Source organism: Bos grunniens, chromosome 12 (assembly GCF_055505025.1).
Source record: "Bos grunniens cultivar Pamir isolate PY7600 chromosome 12, Bosgru_T2T1.0, whole genome shotgun sequence".
In the NCBI taxonomy this organism is placed as follows: Eukaryota; Metazoa; Chordata; class Mammalia; order Artiodactyla; family Bovidae; genus Bos; species Bos grunniens.
Window position 1 is genome coordinate 27,859,436 of NC_141176.1, and position 20,266 is coordinate 27,879,701.

Here is a 20,266-nt window from a genome sequence, read left to right on the forward strand (position 1 = left end):
AGATTTTACTTTTGCTTCTGTTAGGAAACTAGGCTCAGAGCAAAACACCTTAGCTTAAATGGCTGTCAGTCTGTTAGGTCTAGCCTATTTCAGCTTCATTCTTACTCCTAGGGTGGCCCTTCTTCTGTCCCAACTGAAAGCCTGAGGTGTTTTTAAAGGCTCTTCCTTCCTCAGTTCAGTTCAGTTCAGTCGCTCAGTCATGTCCGACTCTTTGCGATCCCATGAATGCCAGGCCTCCCTGTCCATCACCAACTCCCAGAGTTCACTCAGACTCACGCCCATTGAGTCAGTGATGCCATCCAGCCATCTCATCCTCTGTCGTCCCCTTCTCCTCCTGCCCCCAATCCCTCCCAGCATCAGAGTCTTTTCCAATGAGTCAACTCTTCGCTTGAGGTGGCCAAAGTACTGGAGTTTCAGCTTTAGCATCATTTCTACCAAAGAAATCCCAGGGCTGATCTCCTTCAGAATGGACTGGTTGGATCTCCTTGCAGTCCAAGGGACTCTCAAGAGTCTTCTCCAACACCACACAGTTCAAAAGCATCAATTCTTCGGCGCTCAGCCTTCTTCACAGTCCAACTCTCACATCCATACATGACCACTGGAAAAACCATAGCCTTGACTAGATGAACCTTTGTTGGCAAAGTAATGTCTCTGCTTTTGAATATGCTATCTAGGTTGGTCATAACTTTCCTTCCAAGGAGTAAGCGTCTTTTAATTTCATGGCTACAGTCACCATCTTCCTTCCTAGTTGCCTCTAAAGTACAATTTATATTTTCTCAGAACTATGGGACTCCTGAAAGCTCTTGGCTTCCCTGCTTCTAAGCTACCTGCTTCTAAATCACTCTTTATGAGTGATTTCTCAGACTCTGGAATAACTTTCAAATTAGCAAATGAGTCAAGGGGAAAAGCAGAGATGAACATAGCAGACTTCTCTGCACCTTCTCCTTAGGATCTTGTCCTTTCAAGATGCTATCAAAAAGATATATTTTATATTTTACCCAGCTTTTCTAGATCACAGTTTATAGGGGTGAGACTACTTTTTTTAAGTCTATTACTGGCAGAAATAAATGTCTTTATTCTGAGAATCTCAATGATGCTCATAAAGGTAGTACTCTTTTTTTCTGTACCGTTGTCACCACTTCTTGTCCCCACACATCAGAAACAACCAGAAGACACACCAGTGACTTGCTTTCTTGCTTCTGGAGGTGTCTCTAGGGCCTCCTAGAAGTAATATCCTCTAGCTACAGATGGCTTCCTAAAGAATACTCTTAACTCTCTTTAGGGTTTGCTTGACTCTGTCTTCTGCCCTGGCCTCCTTCCAATGAGGAACTATGATGGTTCTGCTGCTGCTAAGTTCGATTCAGTCGTGTCTGACTCTCTGCGACCCCATAGACGGCGGCCCACCAGGCTCCACCGTCCCTGGGATTCTTCAGGCAAGAACACTGGAGTGTGTTGCCATTTCCTTCTCCAGTGCATGAAAGTGAAAAGTGAAAGTGAAGTTGCTCAGTCGTGTCCGATCCTTAGCGACCCCATGGACTGCAGCCTACCAGGCTCCTCCGTCCATGGGATTTTCCAAGCAAGAGTACTGGAGTGGGTTGCCATTTCCTTCTCCGATGATGGTTCTCAGTTCAGTTCAGTTCAATGGCTCAGTCGTGTCCGACTCTTTGCGACCCCATGAATCGCAGCACACCAGGCCTCCCTGTCCATCACCAACTCCCGGAGTTCACTCAAACTCACGTCCTTCGAGTCAGTGATGCCATCCAGCCATCTCATCCTCTGTCGTCCCCTTCTCCTCCTGCCCCCAATCCCTCCCAGCACCAGAGTCTTTTCCAATGAGTCAACTCTTCGCATGAGGTAGCCAAAGTACTGGAGTTTCAGCTTTAGCATCATTCCTTCCAAAGAAATCCCAGGGCTCCTCTCCTTCAGAATGGACTGGTTGGATCTCCTTGCAGTCTAAGGGACTCTCAAGAGTCTCCTGCAACACCACAGTTCAGAAGCATCAATTCTTCGGGGCTCAGCCTTCTTCACAGTCCAACTATCACATCCATACATGACCACAGGAAAAACCATAGCCTTGACTAGATGAACCTTTGTTGGCAAAGTAATGTCTCTGCTTTTGAATATGCTACTAGGTTGGTCATAACTTTCCTTCCAAGGAGTAAGCGTCTTTTAATTTCCTGGCTGCAGTCACCATCTGCAGTGATTTTGGAGCCCAGAAAAATAAAGTCTGGCACTGTTTCCACTGTTTCCCCATCTATTTCCCATGAAGTGATGGGACCGGATGCCATGATCTTCGTTTTCTGAATGTTAAGCTTTAAGCCAACTTTTTCACTCTCCACTTTCACCTTCATCAAGAGGCTTTTGAGTTCCTCTTCACTTTCTGCCATAAGGGTGGTGTCATCTGCATATCTGAGGTGATTGATATTTCTCCCGGCAATCTTGATTCCAGCTTGTGTTTCTTCCAGTCCAGCATTTCTCATGATGTACTCTGCATAGAAGTTAAATAAGCAGCGTGACAATATATAGCCTTGACGTACTCCTTTTCCTATTTGGAACCAGTCTGTTGTTCCATGCCAAACCAAACGTTACTGTGCTATAGCTGTAAATTCAGTCTCTCTCCATTGGTGCTTTCACAATACAAGTACATGTTACAGTCAGGCAGGAAGAAGTGCATCCTGTTATTTTTTATAGATAATAATACACACACACACACACATATATATGCTCCCTGACAGAGAATGGATTTGATTTCTTACTGTAATTTCGAGTAATAATTATATACATTGCCCCCCAGTTTGTGCTATAGAAAGGCCAGAATGACCAGACTTTAACCCAGATCGTACCACTTCTTCCATGGGTGAAATTGAGCAAGTTAAGTTTTCTAAGCTTCAGTTTCCCTAATTTGAAAACCAAGAAGATGTCTGCTTTCCAGGGTAAAAAAAAAAAAGAAAAAAAAAAAAGATGGGCTTAAAAAAATGATACTGCTGATACTGCTTGTAATGTCTGATACATGATAGGTTCTATTATTACCTATACAATTTTTTTCTGGAGAAAGGTAATTTTAACTTCAAGGGGAAGTGGTAAGCCATAACTTCCCTGTCTGGCAGCCATGTTTAAGAATCCACAATATTTGCAGATTTTTGCTCATCACGTAGTTTATTTTATTCAGTAAACATTGACTGAACCTCTATTAAATACTGAGCACTGCACCAGTACACTGGGATGCAAAAATAGTGGAATATCTTTCCTCCCAGCTGTGTAGGTATAGCTTTTCCAATTATTGAAAGACCAACTGTTCATTTGAAATGGTTTTACTTTTACTTAGTGTTCAAATGCAAGACTTTGTTGTTTCATTCTCTTGCTGCTATTTAACAAATCCTGAAATAGTGTTTGTTACCTAGAATGAAACTTATTAGAATAACCTAGAGTAAAATTTGGTTTAAAGAAGCTCTAATATGAGTGACTTCCAAGTGACTTGTGTTACTAACAAACCAATAGACCAGTGTACTGATTGCTGGGAGAAATATCAATAACCTCAGATATGCAGATGACACCACCCTTAGAGCAGAAAGTGAAGAGCCTCTTGATGAAAGTGAAAGAGGAGAGTGAAAAAGTTGGCTTAAAGCTCAACATTCAGAAAACTAAGAATATGGCATCTGGTCCCATCACTTCATGACAAATAGATGGGTAAACAGTGGAAACAGTGGCTGACTTTATTTTTCTGGGCTCCAAAATCACTGCAGATGGTGAGTGCAGTCATGAAATTAAAAGACGCTTGCTCCTTGGAAGGAAAATTATGACCAACCTAGACCACATATTCAAAAGCAGAGACATTACTTTGCCAACAAAGGTCCGTCTAGTCAAAGCTATGGTTTTTCCAGTAGTCATGTATGGATGTGAGAGTTGGACTATGAAGAAAGCTGAGCGCCAAAGAATTGATGCTTTTGAACTGTGGTGTTGGAGAAGACTCTTGAGAGTCCCTTGGACTGCAAGGAGATATAACCATTGCATCCTAAAGGAGATCGGTCCTGGGTGTTCATTGGAGGGACTGATGTTGACGCTGAAACTCCAATATTTTGGCTACCTGATATGAAGAGCTGATTCATTTGAAAAGACCCTAATGCTGGGAAAGATTGAGAGCATGAGGAGAAGGGGACTACAGAGGATGAGATGGTTAGATGGCATCATTGACACAATGGACATGGGTTTGGGTGGACTCTGGGAGTTGGTGATGGACAGGGAGGCCTGGCGTGCTGCGATTCATGGGGTCTCAAAGAGTCGGACACGACTGAGTGACTGAACTGAACTGAAGCAGTGTCATAAAATAGAACTTGAATTCTGCTCTAATGTACTAATAATTAGCTTGATTCATCCAGAGATTAGAGAATAGGCTGTTATCAAACAATGGAGTGAAGTTCTGTTCAGCATGCTGGTGGAGGACTTACTTTAAAGAGGAAAACTAGTTTATTTTGTAGTTGAATGTTCATTAAAAGAACTATCTTCCAGCTTTTCCCTTTTAACTCTGCTCTTTAAATGATTCTAGTTCAGACAGTTGTGGTGGTGGTGGTGATTTAGTCGCTAAAGTGAAAGTGAAGTCGCTCAGTCGCGTCCGACTCTTTGTGACCCCATGGACTGTAGCCTACCAGGCTCCTCCCTCCATGGGATTCTCCAGGCAAGAGTACTGGAGTGGGTTGCCATTTTCCTTCTCCAGGGGATCTTTCCTACCCAGGGATCGAACCCGGGTCTCCCGAATTCCAGGCAGATGCTTTAACCTCTGATTTAGTCGACAAGTCGTGCCCAACTCTTGCAACACATGGACTTATAGCCTGCCAGGCTTCTCTGTCTGCGGGATTCTCTGGGCAAGAATACTGGAGTGGGTTGCCATTTCCTTCTCCAGGGGATCTTCCTGATCCAGGAATTGAACCCAGATCTCATGCATTGCAGCACATTCTTTAAGAACTGAACTATGAGGGAAATTGTAAGCTCCTTGAATACAGAGCCTTGACAGACAATTGTAAACTGCTTGAATACAGAGCCTTGTCTTCAATATTTATCGTATCTGCTCATACCCATCCCTAATGTGTACCTAATTCCTGTCCTACCAGGGAGCATTATGGCTGTACAGTAAGAATGGACTGAGTAATTTCATAACATCCTCGTACCCAGTAGGAGATTCTCCCATAAGAAAATATCTTTCAAAATTGAATATTCTGTTTTCTGAGGCTGATTTGCTTTATTATTTAGTGGTTTGTTTTCATTTTCCTAATAGTAGAATAAACAAATGTAGCTTGGAACAGATTTTTTTTAATTCTCATAGTTATGATCATAAAATTATCCAAATTAGTCACATAGATTAAATTTTCTAATTTAATTACTTAAAAATGTACAAAGAAGTAATGACAATACAATTTTATCATCTTATTGACCATTTCTGTCATACTGCACCATTTTGTTTTCCATGTTTGAATTTGCAGTTATTTAATTGTATCACTGTGGTTTCCTTTTTTTAAATTGTATCTTTTCTATAATCGGTAAACTTATTTGTATTTCCTTTGGAACAGTCATATGTTTAGTTCACTTACAGGCACACAGAAAATGAAATGCCAAATCTAGACTAGCTTTCCCATAACCCTGCTCTATTAATGTCTTAAAAATCACTAAATACTCTTATTCTAGATCCTAATCAGGTCGAGGTAGAGTGTCAGATCTGATCTCTATGTGTTCCATAAGGGATTTCTCAATCCTGTTACATTCCAATAATTTAAGTATAGATCTTCTGGCCATCATCTTGCCTTTTATAATGTGCTTAGATGGAATCAGTAAAACAAATGTACCCTTCATTTCCCTGAATAGGGTTATTGTAGAGAAATAATAAGTCATAAATAAGGGTTCAAATTTTCCTTTATCCCCAAAGCACAAATAGTCATATTGAGGGTTGAGGGATAGAATGTATTTACCTCAGTTTTTGTGGTGAGAAAAAGAATAAGCTTTATATAGTCAAGATAAAGTTGACATTAGTACAAAACAACATGATATATTCTAAGAACTACCTCCCAAACACACACACTTTGAAGAACACCTTTGTCATATCCTTTTACCATATAATTGAATTATTTAAAAAATCAAAATAATTGACATTTGCTCTCAGTTTATCTACCTCTTGAAGCTTTAAATTTTTCAAAAAATTATATCCTTAATTTATTGCCTAAAATTTTCTCTTATAAAACTTAAAATGCAAATTATTTTTACATAGATGTATTAATGTGGAATTGTTACAGTTCAAAAATAAATTTTACTTCCTAAACTTATTTTTTGAGACTTCCTGGTGGCTCAGATGGTAAAGCATCTGCCTACAATGGCGGAGACCCAGGTTCAATCCCTGGGTTGGGAAGATCCCCTGGAGAAGGAAATAGCAACCCACTCCAGTATTCTTGCTTGGAAAATCCCATGGACGGAGGAGCCTGGTAGGCTACAGTTCATGGGGCCGCAAGGAGTCAGACTTATTTTAAATCATCAATATTTAATTTTTATCATGATGAAATACTTAATCATCTAACCTACACTGCTTTTAGGTCACCAATATCAACATTTAAAGGAATACTTGGAGCTAAAATTTCCAGTTATTTTTTTTTTACTTGTTAAAAAACTTTTGGCTACTCATATTCAGATTTATATACAGTAATGGAAACTGATTTTTGCTTTTCCTTATATTCTGTGCAGAATTTGAAAAAGTTACTAGATGAGAAAGGGATGATGTCTTCTTTCATCAAGAAAACAGTTCATTTTAGTTTTCCCTACTGTCTTTGGGGTTAATGTTTCACATGTAATGCATAGTTTGCGTAACAGAAGGCCATAGCTTATGGAATAATGAAACAAGATTTTTTTTTTAAGATTGTTTTTATAAAGTAATGTTAAAACAGATCCAAATCCTACCCTCATGGTGCTTGTAGTAGGCACTTAGTGACTAGATTAAAAAGGAAAATATATCCAAAGAGCATGTAAATGTTCTGTAACCATTTTTAGCAGTGTTTCAGCAGTGAATTCTGTGTCTAAAGGAAATATATTAGAAAAAAAAATATACCCAGGTGGCACAGTGGTAAAGAATCTGCCTGCTATGGCAGGAGACTAAGAGATGTAGGTTTGATCCCTGGGTCAGGAAGATCCCCATATTCTTTTTCTCCTATATAACATTGTACACGATCACAAAATATGGGTATGAAAAAAAATAAAACTTCCAGTTGTAAGCATCTTTAAAACAAAGGTTACATAACTAAAGTAATTGAAGAGCAAGAGACCTTTTAAAAACATTGAATTCAAAAGTCTACATGTAGAATTACATTTAAATCTAAAAAGAAAACGCCCTTCTTTTCTGTTATAACTTTCTACTTCTTCACCAACTCTTTCCATGCTTTGTGCAGAATATTCGTATATTGCTTCGAGGCAACTTTACATGGACAGAAGTATTGTTATCCAGTTAATTCATATGGCTCTCACCGAACTTGGGTACCATTCCAAAGAAGATAATCTTATTCCAAAAGTCTGATACCACAAAATAACATAATTTTTAAAGTCCTGATGTTTAATAATAGAAGACTTCAAGGCATAAAATAAAGAGACATTTGATTAATAATGAGAAATTTGAGACAGAAAAAGTGAAAAGTTGACTAACAAAAGGTTGCAATTTTAGGGCTGCTTATTGGTTTGCCTGGCCTACCCCAAAACATTTCTGTTGTGATGTCCTAACTCTTATATCTACTTATTGATCAGTCATCAATTATTGTTGAAAAATTCTAGATTCAAAGTTCTAACCAGTATTCTAATAATTTTGATATCAGTTGGAGAAAAAAAAAGACACTCACCCAATGGGAAACACCTTATGATCAAGTGTGAGGTGGTGTGTCTCAACTGTATAGCAAAGAAGGGCAGAATAAGAAGAGCCATCATTTGTTAAGGGCTTAGTATGTGCCAAGAGTTGTCTACACACCATCTCTAATAGTCCTTATGGTCAGATCAGGATGGGTTCTCCATGGAACAGGTCAAGTTTACTCAGGAGTTTGAAGCTTTGATTGACATCAAACTTTCCAATTGTAAACAAGGACCATGGTTTTAAGCTAACATTGACCTAATCTTGTTATTCCTGACCTTTTTCAATCTATGTCAGCATAAACTAATTTGTTTTTTTACCAAATGTAATCTTTTCCTGAACAGAAATAACTTTATAAGGTGAAAAGAAAGCTTTATTTTTTCTTTCTGTCTACCTTCAACTCTATAGAATGGACTAGTTCTTCACCTTTTAAATGATTTCCATGGTGGGTCTCATAGATTTTCCAATCATTATTAAAAACAAAAACATCCTTTGGTCACCTTTTGACACAAGAAGTGTCACTTAATTATTCTGAATCTCCAGGCCATGCGTAATCTCACAACTGCATAGTCTTACCTTATTTGAAGCTTATCCTCAGTGTTGAGAGTGTTTCAGGCTGAGAGACTTGCAGTGTTTGGGTTCTCCTTTGTTTCTTTCTCATTTCACTGCTTCCTCACGCAGTGTGCAAGCTCTGGGGTCTGATCCTCCAGGGATGGACCACTGTTAAAAGGATTGGAGAAAAAGACTCAGGTTTACATGGCCACTGTTGTGACAATCTGGAACTGACAGTCTGGGGACTCTGATATTTAAAGAAGGCTCTTTAGATTCTTCTGCCTGGAATTTCCAACTACAGTATTCAAATATTGTCCTTTTTCCTGAGTGACCACTGAGGACTTCAACCAACACTTAGTCGTAGACATCAGATTTCACCCCACCAAGATCCTTTCTGTTGAAACCCCAGTGCCTTTTCAAGTGGCTTTCTCCTTCAGGTGTATCTCTTGGGTAAGTTAGTCTCTTTTATTTTTATTTTTTAATGTAAATTTATTTATTTTAATTGGAAGCTAATTACTTTACAATATTGTATTGGCTTTGCCATACATCAACATGAATCCGCCACGGGTGTACATGTGTTCCCCATCCTGAACCCCCCTCCCACCTCCCTCCCCATACCATCCCTCTGGGTCATCCCAGTGCACCAGCCCCAAGCATCCTGTATCATGCATCGAACCTGGACTGGTGATTCATTTCTTATATGATATTATACATGTTTCAATGCCATTCTCCCAAATCATCCCACCCTCTCCCTCTCCCACAGAGTCCAAAAGACTGTTCTGTACATCTGTGTCTCTTTTGCTGTCTCACATACAGGGTTATCATTACCATCTTTCTAAATTCCATATATATGCATTAGTATACTGTATTGGTGTTTTTCTTTCTGGCTTACTTCACTCTGTATAATAGGCTCCAGTTTCATCCACCTCATTAGAACTGATTCAAATGTATTCTTTTTAATGGCTGAGTAATACTCCATTGTGTATATGTACCACAGCTTTCTTATCCATTCATCAGCTGATGGACATCTAGGTTGCTTCCATGTCCTGGCTATTATAAACAGTGCTGCGATGAACATTGGGGTACATGTGTCTCTTTCAATTCTGGTTTCCTTGGTGTGTATGCCCAGCAGTGGGATTGCTGGGTGATAAGGCAGTTCTATTTCCAGTTTTTAAAGGAATCTTCACACTGTTCTCCATAGTGGCTGTACTAGTTTGCATTCCCACCAACAGTGTAAGAGGGTTCCCTTTTCTTCACACCCTCTCCAGCATTTATTGCTTGTAGACTTCTGAATGGCAGCCATTCTGACTGGCGTGAAATGGTACCTCATTGTGGTTTTGATTTGCATTTCTCTGAAAATGAGTGATGTTGAGCATCTTTTCATGTGTTTGTTAGCCATCTGTATGTCTTCTTTGGAGAAGTGTCTATTTAGTTCTTTGACCCATTTTTTGATTGGGTTGTTAATTTTTCTGGAATTGAGCTGCAGGAGTTGCTTGTGTATTTTTGAGATTAGTTGTTTGTCAGTTGCTTCATTTGCTATTATTTTCTCCCATTCTGAAGGCTGTCTTTTCACCTTGCTTATAGTTTCCTTTGTTATGCAGAAGTTTTTAATTTTAATTAGGTCCCATTTGTTTATTTTTGCTTTTATTTCCAATATTCTGGGAGGTGGGTCATAGAGGATCCTGCTGTGATTTATATCGGAGAGTGTTTTGCCTATGTTCTCCTCTAGGAGTTTTATAGTTTCTGGTCTTACGTTTAGATCTTTAATCCATTTTGAGTTTATTTTTGTGTATGGTGTTAGAAAGTGTTCTAGTTTCATTCTTTTACAAGTGGTTGACCAGTTTCCCCAGCACCACTTGTTAAAGAGATTGTCTTTAATCCATTATATATTCTTGCCTCCTTTGTCAAAGATAAGGTGTCCATAGGTGCATGGATTTATCTCTGGGCTTTCTATTTTGTTTCATCGATCTACATTTCTGTCTTTGTGCCAGTACCATACTGTCTTGATGACTGTGGCTTTGTAGTAGAGCCTGAAGTCAGGCAGGTTGATTCCTCCAGTTCCATTCTTCTTTCTCAAGATTGCTTTGGCTATTCGAGGTTTTTTGTATTTCCATACAAATTGTGAAATTATTTGTTCTAGCTCTGTGAAAAATACAGTTGGTAGCTTGATAGGGATTGCATTGAATCTCTTTTAAAAGACATTGGCTTCCCTGGTGTGTGCGTGTGCGTGCATGCTCAGTCGCTTCAGTCGTGTTTGACTCTCTGCGACCCCATTTCCTTCTCCAGTGATAAAGTATGAAGTGAGTGAAGTGAATGAAGTCACTCAGTTGTGTCCAACTCTGCGACCCCATGGACTGCAGCCCACCAGGCTCCCCTATCCATGGGATTTTCCATGCAAGAGTACTGGAGTGGGTTGCCATTGCCTTCTCCAACTTCCCTGGTGACTCAGATGATAAACAATCCACCTGTAATGCGGGACACCTGGGTTCAATCTCTGGGTTGGGAAGATCCCCTGGAAGAGGGCATGGCAACCCACTCCAGTATTCTTGCCTGGAGAATCCCCATGGACAGAGGAGCCTGGAAGGCTACAGTCCATGGGGTTGCAAAAAGTCAGACATGACTAAGTGACTAACACTTCCACTTCCAAAAGATATTTTGGCTTATCTCTCCGGTCAATGTTCGTATGGTTAGTAAGACCACTTGTCTTTTCTTGGCCTGCTTTTGTGTAAAAGAGCTCCTAACATGGCTCTTTCTGTCTGCTCTGCTGCCTTAAGCTGATGTGGCCACTGCTATACTTTTATATTTCTCAGGTCTGAGTCAGACACCATATATAAATCAAATTAATTTATAATTTCATGAGATACAAATAAATGATTTCTCAGAAGCACAGCTTTTTTTGGTAACCCCCCAAAAACAAACTTTTACCCTGTGTTTTCAGGTAAAGAATTTGTACACACATCTCACTATACACACAACTCAACTGCAGGTGTATTAAGAGTGCTCAAGAGTAAAAGTCAAAGTTTTAAAACTTTTAAAACGTTTTTTTATGACTTTTGTTATGCTTAGTTGCTAAGTCATGTCTGACTCTTTTGCAACCCCATAGACTGTAGCCTGCCAGACTCTTCTGTCCTTGGGATTTCCCAGGCAAGAATACTGGAGTGGGTTGCCATTTCCTTCTCCAAGGGATCTTACCAACCCAGGGATCAAATAGATGTCCCCTGTGTGTCTTCTCAGAGAAAGCAATGGCACCCCACTCCAGTACTTTTGCCTAGAAAATCCCATGGACGGAGGAGCCTGGTAGGCTGCAGTCCATGGGGTCGCTAGGAGTCGGACACAACTGAGCGACTTCACTATCACTTTTCACTTTCATGCATTGGAGAAGGAAATGACAACCCACTCCAGTGTTCTTTCCTGGAGAATCCCAGGGACAGGGAGCCTGGTTGGCTGCCGTCTCTGGGGTCGCACAGAGTCGGACACGACTAAAGCGATGCGGCAGCAGCAGCAGCAGTGTGTCTTCTGCATTACAGGCAGGTCCTTTACTGGCTAAGCCAATTTGGGTAATTTTTAAAGGACTTTGGGTAACTTTTAAAAAGGGACTGAGAAAAAGAGCAAGATATCAAAGAAGAAAACTGAAGGAACCAGAAGAAATGCTGAAAATTATAATTCAGGAAATTTTTTCTAAAATAAGGATTTGAAGTTACTCATTATATACTTAAGAATATTGATCCACAATGACTAACACCAAGATATTGTAGTGTACTGGGTTTAAAGAAAAATAAAATATTTGACTATCTAGAAAGAAGAAAAGAACACATGATTTACAAGACATTTCAATTAGATAATTATCAGACTTCAAGAGCAACACTTTATGCTCATAGAAAATAAGTTTATCTTATTAATACTCTCAAGGGAAAAAAAAGTGAATCAAGCATTTTGTATCTAGCAAAACTGACTTGTAAAAACGGCACAGGGGCTCATTATCCCTTTCTAAAGAAATCTACTAGAGAATCATCTTCGGGTAATCACATGACCAGAAAGACATACAGTTTGTAAAATTGAGACTGGAAAACTATGTAGAAAAACTCTTAGGTTTTTCAATAGATAACTTGTAGCAAAAATAAGTTTTGGATTAAACAAGGCTTAAAAAACATACCAAAAAATATATAAAGGAGCAAGACTAGCATTATAGGGTACATATTTGACTGCTGAAACTGAAAAATGCAAGGAAATAATTAATGTAAACAAATAATGATTCCTTACAGAAGGAAGAATGGGCTTGCAGTTGGTGTGGAGTATTTAGAGGTGTTTTGCATTGTGGAGAGGAAGTTCAGGGACACTTTTACTTCTTGACCCAATGGTGGTTAGATTGTTCACCTTTGAGTAATTCATTAAGCTATGCATCTGTTTTGTGTACTTTTCTATATTTGTACTTTCCTTTACAATAAAAATATTATTTTGAAAAACTGACCACAGAGAGGAGGGAGCAGAGCGGCAAGGGAGAGTTAAACTCCAACGAGAAATGTTGAGATACTGATGTCTATAATGCATGTTTAAAATCTTTTGATATTTATATAATCTCCTTATATTTCTTAGTATAAGTCTTGTAAAATATAATACAAAAACAAAAATCCACAAGATTCCTGTTACCTACAGACAAAAGTCAAATTCCTTAATATGTAGCATTTTATCTGAGGACCACATTTCATTTTCATACATCATTTGCTTCCATATCCCCTAGGCATCAATAGATGGAATCAGATAAAAATCCTTACTATTGTTTGAGTATGCTGTATTCTTTTTGTGTTTTCATGCCCTTGGGATTCCCTCTCTCTGAAATACTAGTATTATTCCTTCAAAACTCAGTTAAAGGTTATTTCCTCTATGAACTCTTCCTTTTCCCCAGGCAGAATTATTTACTCTTTTGTCTGTGTTCTCATATCATTTTATATGATACTTTGTCTTAAATCCCTGCCTGTAATATTATCTGTCTACGTGACATTTTCTCTATAGACTAGAGCTCTTAAAGGAAATATGTTGTGTTTATTTTGTTTTCACTGCACTTGGACAGTGCTTGGCATATGAGTGAATGAATGAGAAGAGACCGGAAATTGATTAGCTCCAAAGATACTTTACCTAAGAAAGCCTTTGGGTGCAGGGAAAAGATGCAGTTACCTAATCAACTATGTACAAGTGAAAAAACAAACAAAAGGCCATGAGACTACAAACGCTTGTCTTACACATCACTATGTTAAGTAGAACTGTGCATCATGTGAGTCTTCTGTGTTCACACATCTCATGTTTTATTCTGTCACTTTTATCCATCTTTAATGGATCATATCACAGGATTTAAAAGAGACGTATTAGTTCTTCAACTAGTATGGCGCTTTCTTCTTAGTCTGTTCATGTTGCTGATGTATTGTGGTGATTGATCAGAAAGGGTATAGTCATAGCTCTCACAGAGAATACAATGCAGTTAAAACTCCGGCATCTTGAAGCTGTGACAATATTCTGGGTAAAATATGGGCCAAAAATTAAATGGGAAGTAATAAATAAAACTTTATGAGTAGATCTTATTAATATTCCCATTTTAATCCAATGAGACAGCAGAGGCATAGAGAATTTAAGTAACTTGCTCAAGTCACCAAAGTAAGCACAGAAATCAGGACCTGAATTTAGCCAGCAGCCTGCTTTCACTACACTGAATACAAGCACTAAATAAATGGTAGTTATCATTATTCTGATGGAGAAAGGGACTCTTTGTATCCAGCTTTAGGAATATGAAAAATGAAGGTCTCTCATTTCTCAGATAGATCTGGAATCAAATGTCTTTCTTGGTCATTTAGCAGGATAAGTTAATTAGTCTCAGTTACGGGAAGAACAGATTACAAAAATTGTCAAAAATAAATTTAATACAAATTACATAGGTTGGGAAAATTTTCACATGTGCTTACATTTCTTCTTTGTATTCTTAGTGTTCCTTGAAAGTTAATTACATAAGCTTTTTTGAGATACAGAACTAATCTATTACTTGAAAAATAAATGGCAAGGGCAACTTTCAGTCTATGCATAGCTTTGACCATTTATATTTGGGATCAAAATTCATGTTACATGATTTATACATGCTGTTGCAATTAGATATTAATAGTTTAAGTGTTATAAAATATTTTAGTTGTTTTTAAAATGGATGTTTCTTTATAAACATTGTGCTTTCCTCCAAAAAAGATCAAATTAATTATCTTCAATCTCTAAGTCAGTTAGCTAGTGAGAGTCTTCTTTGCAAATAAAGAAATTAAAGGATGGCATGCTACACCAGTTTGGACAATCAACAGCAGTGAACCACCTCATTCCTTGCTATATTTGCATAAGCGTAAATGTCTTATCTTAGGAATTTTTTCCTAAACTTTCTTTATATGAAATTCAAACAAAGATTAGGAAGATAATTTTATTATTTGGGTTTTTTTTTTTTTTGCAATCCTGTGTCATGGCTTGGTTGTATGTAGCAGAAAAAATTCAATGATTATTACATCAATGAGGTTTAATATTCTAGGGCTAATACCTATACATAGGAAACTTTGAAAATACTACAAGGATAGCATTTAAAAGTTTTCTTGTTGAAGTAGGAAAAACAAAGAGACATTGTTTAAATAAAATGTGAACTATAAAAGGTAAGTAATGGATAAAGATCCAGGAAAAAAATATTTCAGAGTCAGATATTATTTCTCAAAAAGCTAAGTCTCAGGAAAAATTCTTGTTTGGTTATGTTGTAGTTACAAAAATATTAAATTAAACTGTTAAAACTATGTATTTAAAGTATTGTAGTAGAGGATAAAAATAAATTCCAGTAAGGAACAAAACCTAATTAAGTATTTCTTTGCCTTTATCCATTTTTTCCAAAGAAAACAGTTATGTTCCTCTAGCCACTAGGGCTTCCCATTTGTAATGATGTTAATAAAACACCTCAAATGCTTGTCATTATTTAAAACTCACATCACTTGATCCTCAGAACAGCCCAGAGGCAGAGCACATATCGTATTTTCTCTGTTTTTGCAGTTTTATTCTTTTATCCATTCATTTACCTGTGATGTACTAACATAACAATAGCTAACATTAATTCACAACTTGCTATGTACCAGACACACTTTCAAGTGTTTCACACATATAAACTCCCTACAATCTAGTGAGTGCAAAATTATTTATTTATGGTTTTACAGTTGAGGCAACAGAAATACAAAGAAGAAATATTTATTTATAGTCCCACAGCTAGTGAGTGGCACAGCCTGACTTTGAACCCATTACTCTAGCTCCAGAGCTCACAGTTTTAATCACTCTTCTCCTCTCTTGGCATGGTAGCAATAAAAACCCATTATAACTATGATTTTATGAATAGACAAGCAGAGAAGGACATGGGAAAAAGTATTGTTCATTCAACAAAGATTTATTGAATACTCATTCTGATTCAAACAGTGTGCTAGGTATTTGGTGGGAAATTAATCAGACCTCCTCTTTACCCTCCTAGAGCTCACAGTTTAACATAGAAGCTGCTCATTAAACAAATTACAATAATTATGCAAGGCAAATGTTTTGCTAGGGAAATATAGGAGTTCACAGAAATATCTGCCAGGAGTGATGAAGGGCTTCCCAGAGGCAGTGGTGATTAAGCTGATATTTAACAAGTGAGTTGGCTTATCTACCTTGAGTCTGTTTAACCTAAATTCTAGGCTCTTTCATCTAGACAATATAAATAGAACAGAAACAAGAGGGCTATAATATCAAATACAGTATGATTTTCAAAGTGCAAGAGTCTACATAGGTCTGCTAATAAATTTGAAAAACTTCATGTAATAGACAATATAATAACATTTTTTGTCAAAATTCACTCAGTAGTTACTTATCAAAATAGACCATAAACCAATAGGAGAAATCTTTAAAGTTATCAAACCACCTCTAAGGGTCAAACAGTTTTGTCTATGGGTTCTTTGAGATTTTCAAAAAATGGATAATTTTCATGCAATATAAATTTTCTATATCTTATTTACAAAGATGCACAACTTGCATATGTATTTTATGAAACCAGTGTTTTCTTGACACAAAATAGGACAAAAAAATGAATATGGGTTCAAAAAGACCAAAGAAATTCTTCCCAAAGTGAAAATCAAAAAAATTAAAAGGAACTGCTTCCCACAACCATGTACAGTTGGTCTCAAGAATATAAGGATAGTTTAATAATTATGAATCTATTACTATGGCTCATCGATAAGACTAGTTATCAAAAGGGCATTTGACAAATTCCAACCTTCATTATGATAAATAATCTTAAAAACTAGAAGGGTACTTTGATAATATAATACAGAAGTGCATGGTTGGTTTAACATGGTAAGATTAATGTAATTTATAAATTAAGAGATTAAAGAAGAAAAATTTGATCATCTTAATACATGGAGAAAATGCATTCAGTAAAATTCAGCATCCTTTCATATAAAAATTTTTTATAAAAAGAAAAACTGCATGATTTAGAAAAATAAAACCCAGTACAGTCAGTATCATGGTTAAATGATGACATATTGGAAGCACTCTCCTTAAAATCAGAAATAGAATCAGGCAGAATGTCTTCTCTTTCCACCCCTGACTGGAGGCCTAGCTTATTTATAAGGAAAATAAAAGAAAGGAAAATATGAGGAATGGTAAAGAAACAGAATTACTATTTGTCCCCTGTGTCAGAGTACAAAGACAATCCCCCCAAAATATATAAAACTGATCAGAAGGCTTACAAATATTTATGGAAACATCATCAGGTTAAAAAATCAACTGAATTACTATATACAAGAAACAGGACTAAGAAAATGTAATTTTATGAAAGAATCTTATTTATAACAAGCTTCAAAATTATAAAGTGGCTAGCATACTTTCAATAAGTGCTGTAAGTGGCCATGTCTGGGCCATAGGAACCCTGCAAAACAGCTGGGTTTTAGTGGTTAATTCCTTCCTACAGTTAGAACCCCATTTCCTTGTCTTCATAGGTATCTGTCTTCAGTAGGGCTAACAGGAGCCCAAACCCATTATCTAGCTGACCGAAGACAGTGATAGAACAGACCTTTGCTGAGATTTAGACTGGAGAGGTTGTGGAAGTGAGACTGGGCCAAGATACAAAGAGAAATATGGAGGAAGAAAGAAGTCACTGAGAAGAAATCAAGAGATCTTAGCACTCTCAGTTGCTGTGTGATCCTAATCAAGCAACTTGTTCTCTTTAGGAATTATTTTTATAAAATTCAACCAACAAGGGCCTACCTCACAGAATTACTAAGAAGAAAAAAAATGAGGTAGTCCATATGAAAGTATCATACACAGGCTGTTGTGCTTAATATTCTGTCATCAGATGTTAGATTTTCCTGAATAAAATGCAGTCCCTAACTTCTCAAAGAAAAAGAGGCTGTGTTACAACAGCCACCATAACAGTACTGAAGGGGCTTTCATTTGCATGTAGCACCCTATTGAAACAGGAGCCAGCATCATCCTCATTTTATAAATTAACCCCCAGTGGTTATTCCTCTAGGTACTAGGTCAAACTGTCCACACCTGCCAGCAGAAATAGACATTATCAATAGAAGACTGTAGTTCTTATTGGCCAACTCATTGGTCAACTCACTGTATTGCCAGCACCCCTGACTGCCTGTCCAATGTGTTCTAATTTGTCAGTGTTTTTCCCCTAATTTAATAACTTTCATACCTTTTAAAATCACTGTGCATGTGAATTAAGACAAGATCCCATTAGATCTTTCATGGTCTTTTCTCAAGGGTATAATGTGTATACACTCTTCTATGTCCTTTAAACTCTTCTTAGACAGTTTTGAGTTAGTAAATTTCTGTTCAAAATATCAAATGGGGAATTCTTCCCAAAATGTAAATATGTAAACCATATTATTACTAGCACAGCATATCATTATTATTCTCATCACTGTATTTCTTTTCCCCACTGTAGAATTTCTATAAGCATCAAGAGTAAGAAAACTATAATTTCCATGCAGAATATTTAAAGATTCTGCTCAGACTTGGCATGTTCCTTTGTACTCACATTCCATTGGCCAAATATGCCGGGCACAAAGAAGTGTTCACTAGAAGTCAGAAGGTATTCTTTTATAGGTGATTAAATTTAGATTTGAGGAAATTAAGTCAAAGTTTATATAGTCAGTATTTGACAGTGCTATATTTACACATAAGCCAGTGTATTCTAGATACATTATTTTCCACCCTGAAGAACAACCTGATGAGCAGTGACTAAACTTTTAGTTAAGTGAAAAATTCACATTTCCAACCTTTTCTTCTTCTGAAAACATTGGTCCTTTTTCCAGAAGCAATAAACCAGGACAGGACACTGCAGTAGAGGCTTCTAGGTAACTTACATAAGGCAAGTGGACACAGAGATGTGGCAGACTTCCAGGTGATGGAAAGAATTAGTGAAGGAAAACTTGACACCAATAAGAATTAATCTAACATTTTGGAAAAGAAACTCATTCTGTATTTGAAAAGTTTAGGATTCTCTTTATGCTGACAACTTTACTTCACTCGTTTTACTTCTACACCTAACCTTTGAAAATAAAATTTTATAATTTGTTCCCTGCTGTTACAAAATATAAGTCTTCCCTAGTGGTTCAGTCAGTAAAGAGTCTGTCTACAATTCAGGACACCCAGGTTCAATCCCTGGAGAAGGAAATGGCAACCCACTTCAGTATTCTTGCCTGGAGAATTCCATGGACAGAGGAGCCTAATGGGCTACATAGTCCATTGGCTCACAAACAGTCAGACACGACTGAGTGACTAACACTTTCACTTTCAGTACAAAATATATAAATTGAGATCTTAAAGCTTAAAAGAATACTGTGGCTCTAAATGAGCCACCTCTTATTTCAAGTTTTTAACAAACTTTTGGTTTTGTTTTTTAAAAAGTTTTAAAATACATGGCAATATAGTACTATGTATTACCTTGGTAGTTTAAACTTATATTTACTTATAAACTTATATTTACAAGTTCACAGGCTTTACCAGGGTTGATCTTACTGAGCCTAAGTATAAATATCTCTGGAAAAATAATTACTATTTAGGAATATTCTCACATTTTATGTTAGGTTTCAAAACAATCCTGGTTTTTTAAAAATGTGTTTTTATTAAATAATTCACTTGAATTATTCCTAAGAATAATTCTTCATGTGTGTAAAACTTGTTTAAAAATGTTTTCTACAGAATTCTATAAACCTGAAGACTAATCTTTTAGAAAAATCATCAGAAGGAGGGAATTTGTGGAAATAAAACTGGAAACATTCAGAATCTTGATGGTGTGCCAAACCAAATGTCAACGGGAGCTCGGCCAAAAACTCAAGTGAGTAGCTTTCTTACAGAATATTCCGGGTGTAGTGCAGTGCCCCACTCATGCAGTGAAGAGAGTGCCATACTTGAACATTCTCTGTTACTTTTTGTGTTTTAAGTTAAACATAAAGGTTGACTTTCTTTTTATTGTAACATGATTTGTAATGAAAAACATATATAGTTAATATTTATAAAATTGCAAAAAAATGCATTCTGTGATTTTAAGATAAAATCGGTAGTCCATTGTGATATGTAGAGTTATAGCAGGGGATTGTATACACTTCAATTAATTTCTTAATTATTAATGAAAATTCCTGATGCAGTTGAAGATTTCCTTGAATTACTATTATAAAGCTTTTCCCTAATAAGATAGTACACGTCTCTATGATGAGCATTCCAGCAAAGAGGCATCAGATTGGGGAATATATCTGTAAAACATCACTTATGAACACTAAGTTCACTTTATTTAAATAATTGTCTTTGCTCTACCAA

General features: G+C 37.1%; 1 protein-coding gene across 3 annotated transcripts in view; it reads left to right on the forward strand.

The window, feature by feature from the left end:
• STARD13 (StAR related lipid transfer domain containing 13) overlaps positions 1–20,266 on the forward strand; it is a 492,092-nt gene that overhangs the window by 106,683 nt on the left and 365,143 nt on the right. For all 3 annotated transcript variants that reach the window (XM_086329392.1, XM_086329395.1, XM_086329394.1), the window contains exon 3: positions 19,652–19,787. In XM_086329392.1, coding sequence (XP_086185518.1) covers positions 19,758–19,787 — 30 coding nt within the window. In that variant the 5' untranslated portion in view covers positions 19,652–19,757. The remainder of the gene's footprint in view (positions 1–19,651; positions 19,788–20,266) is intronic.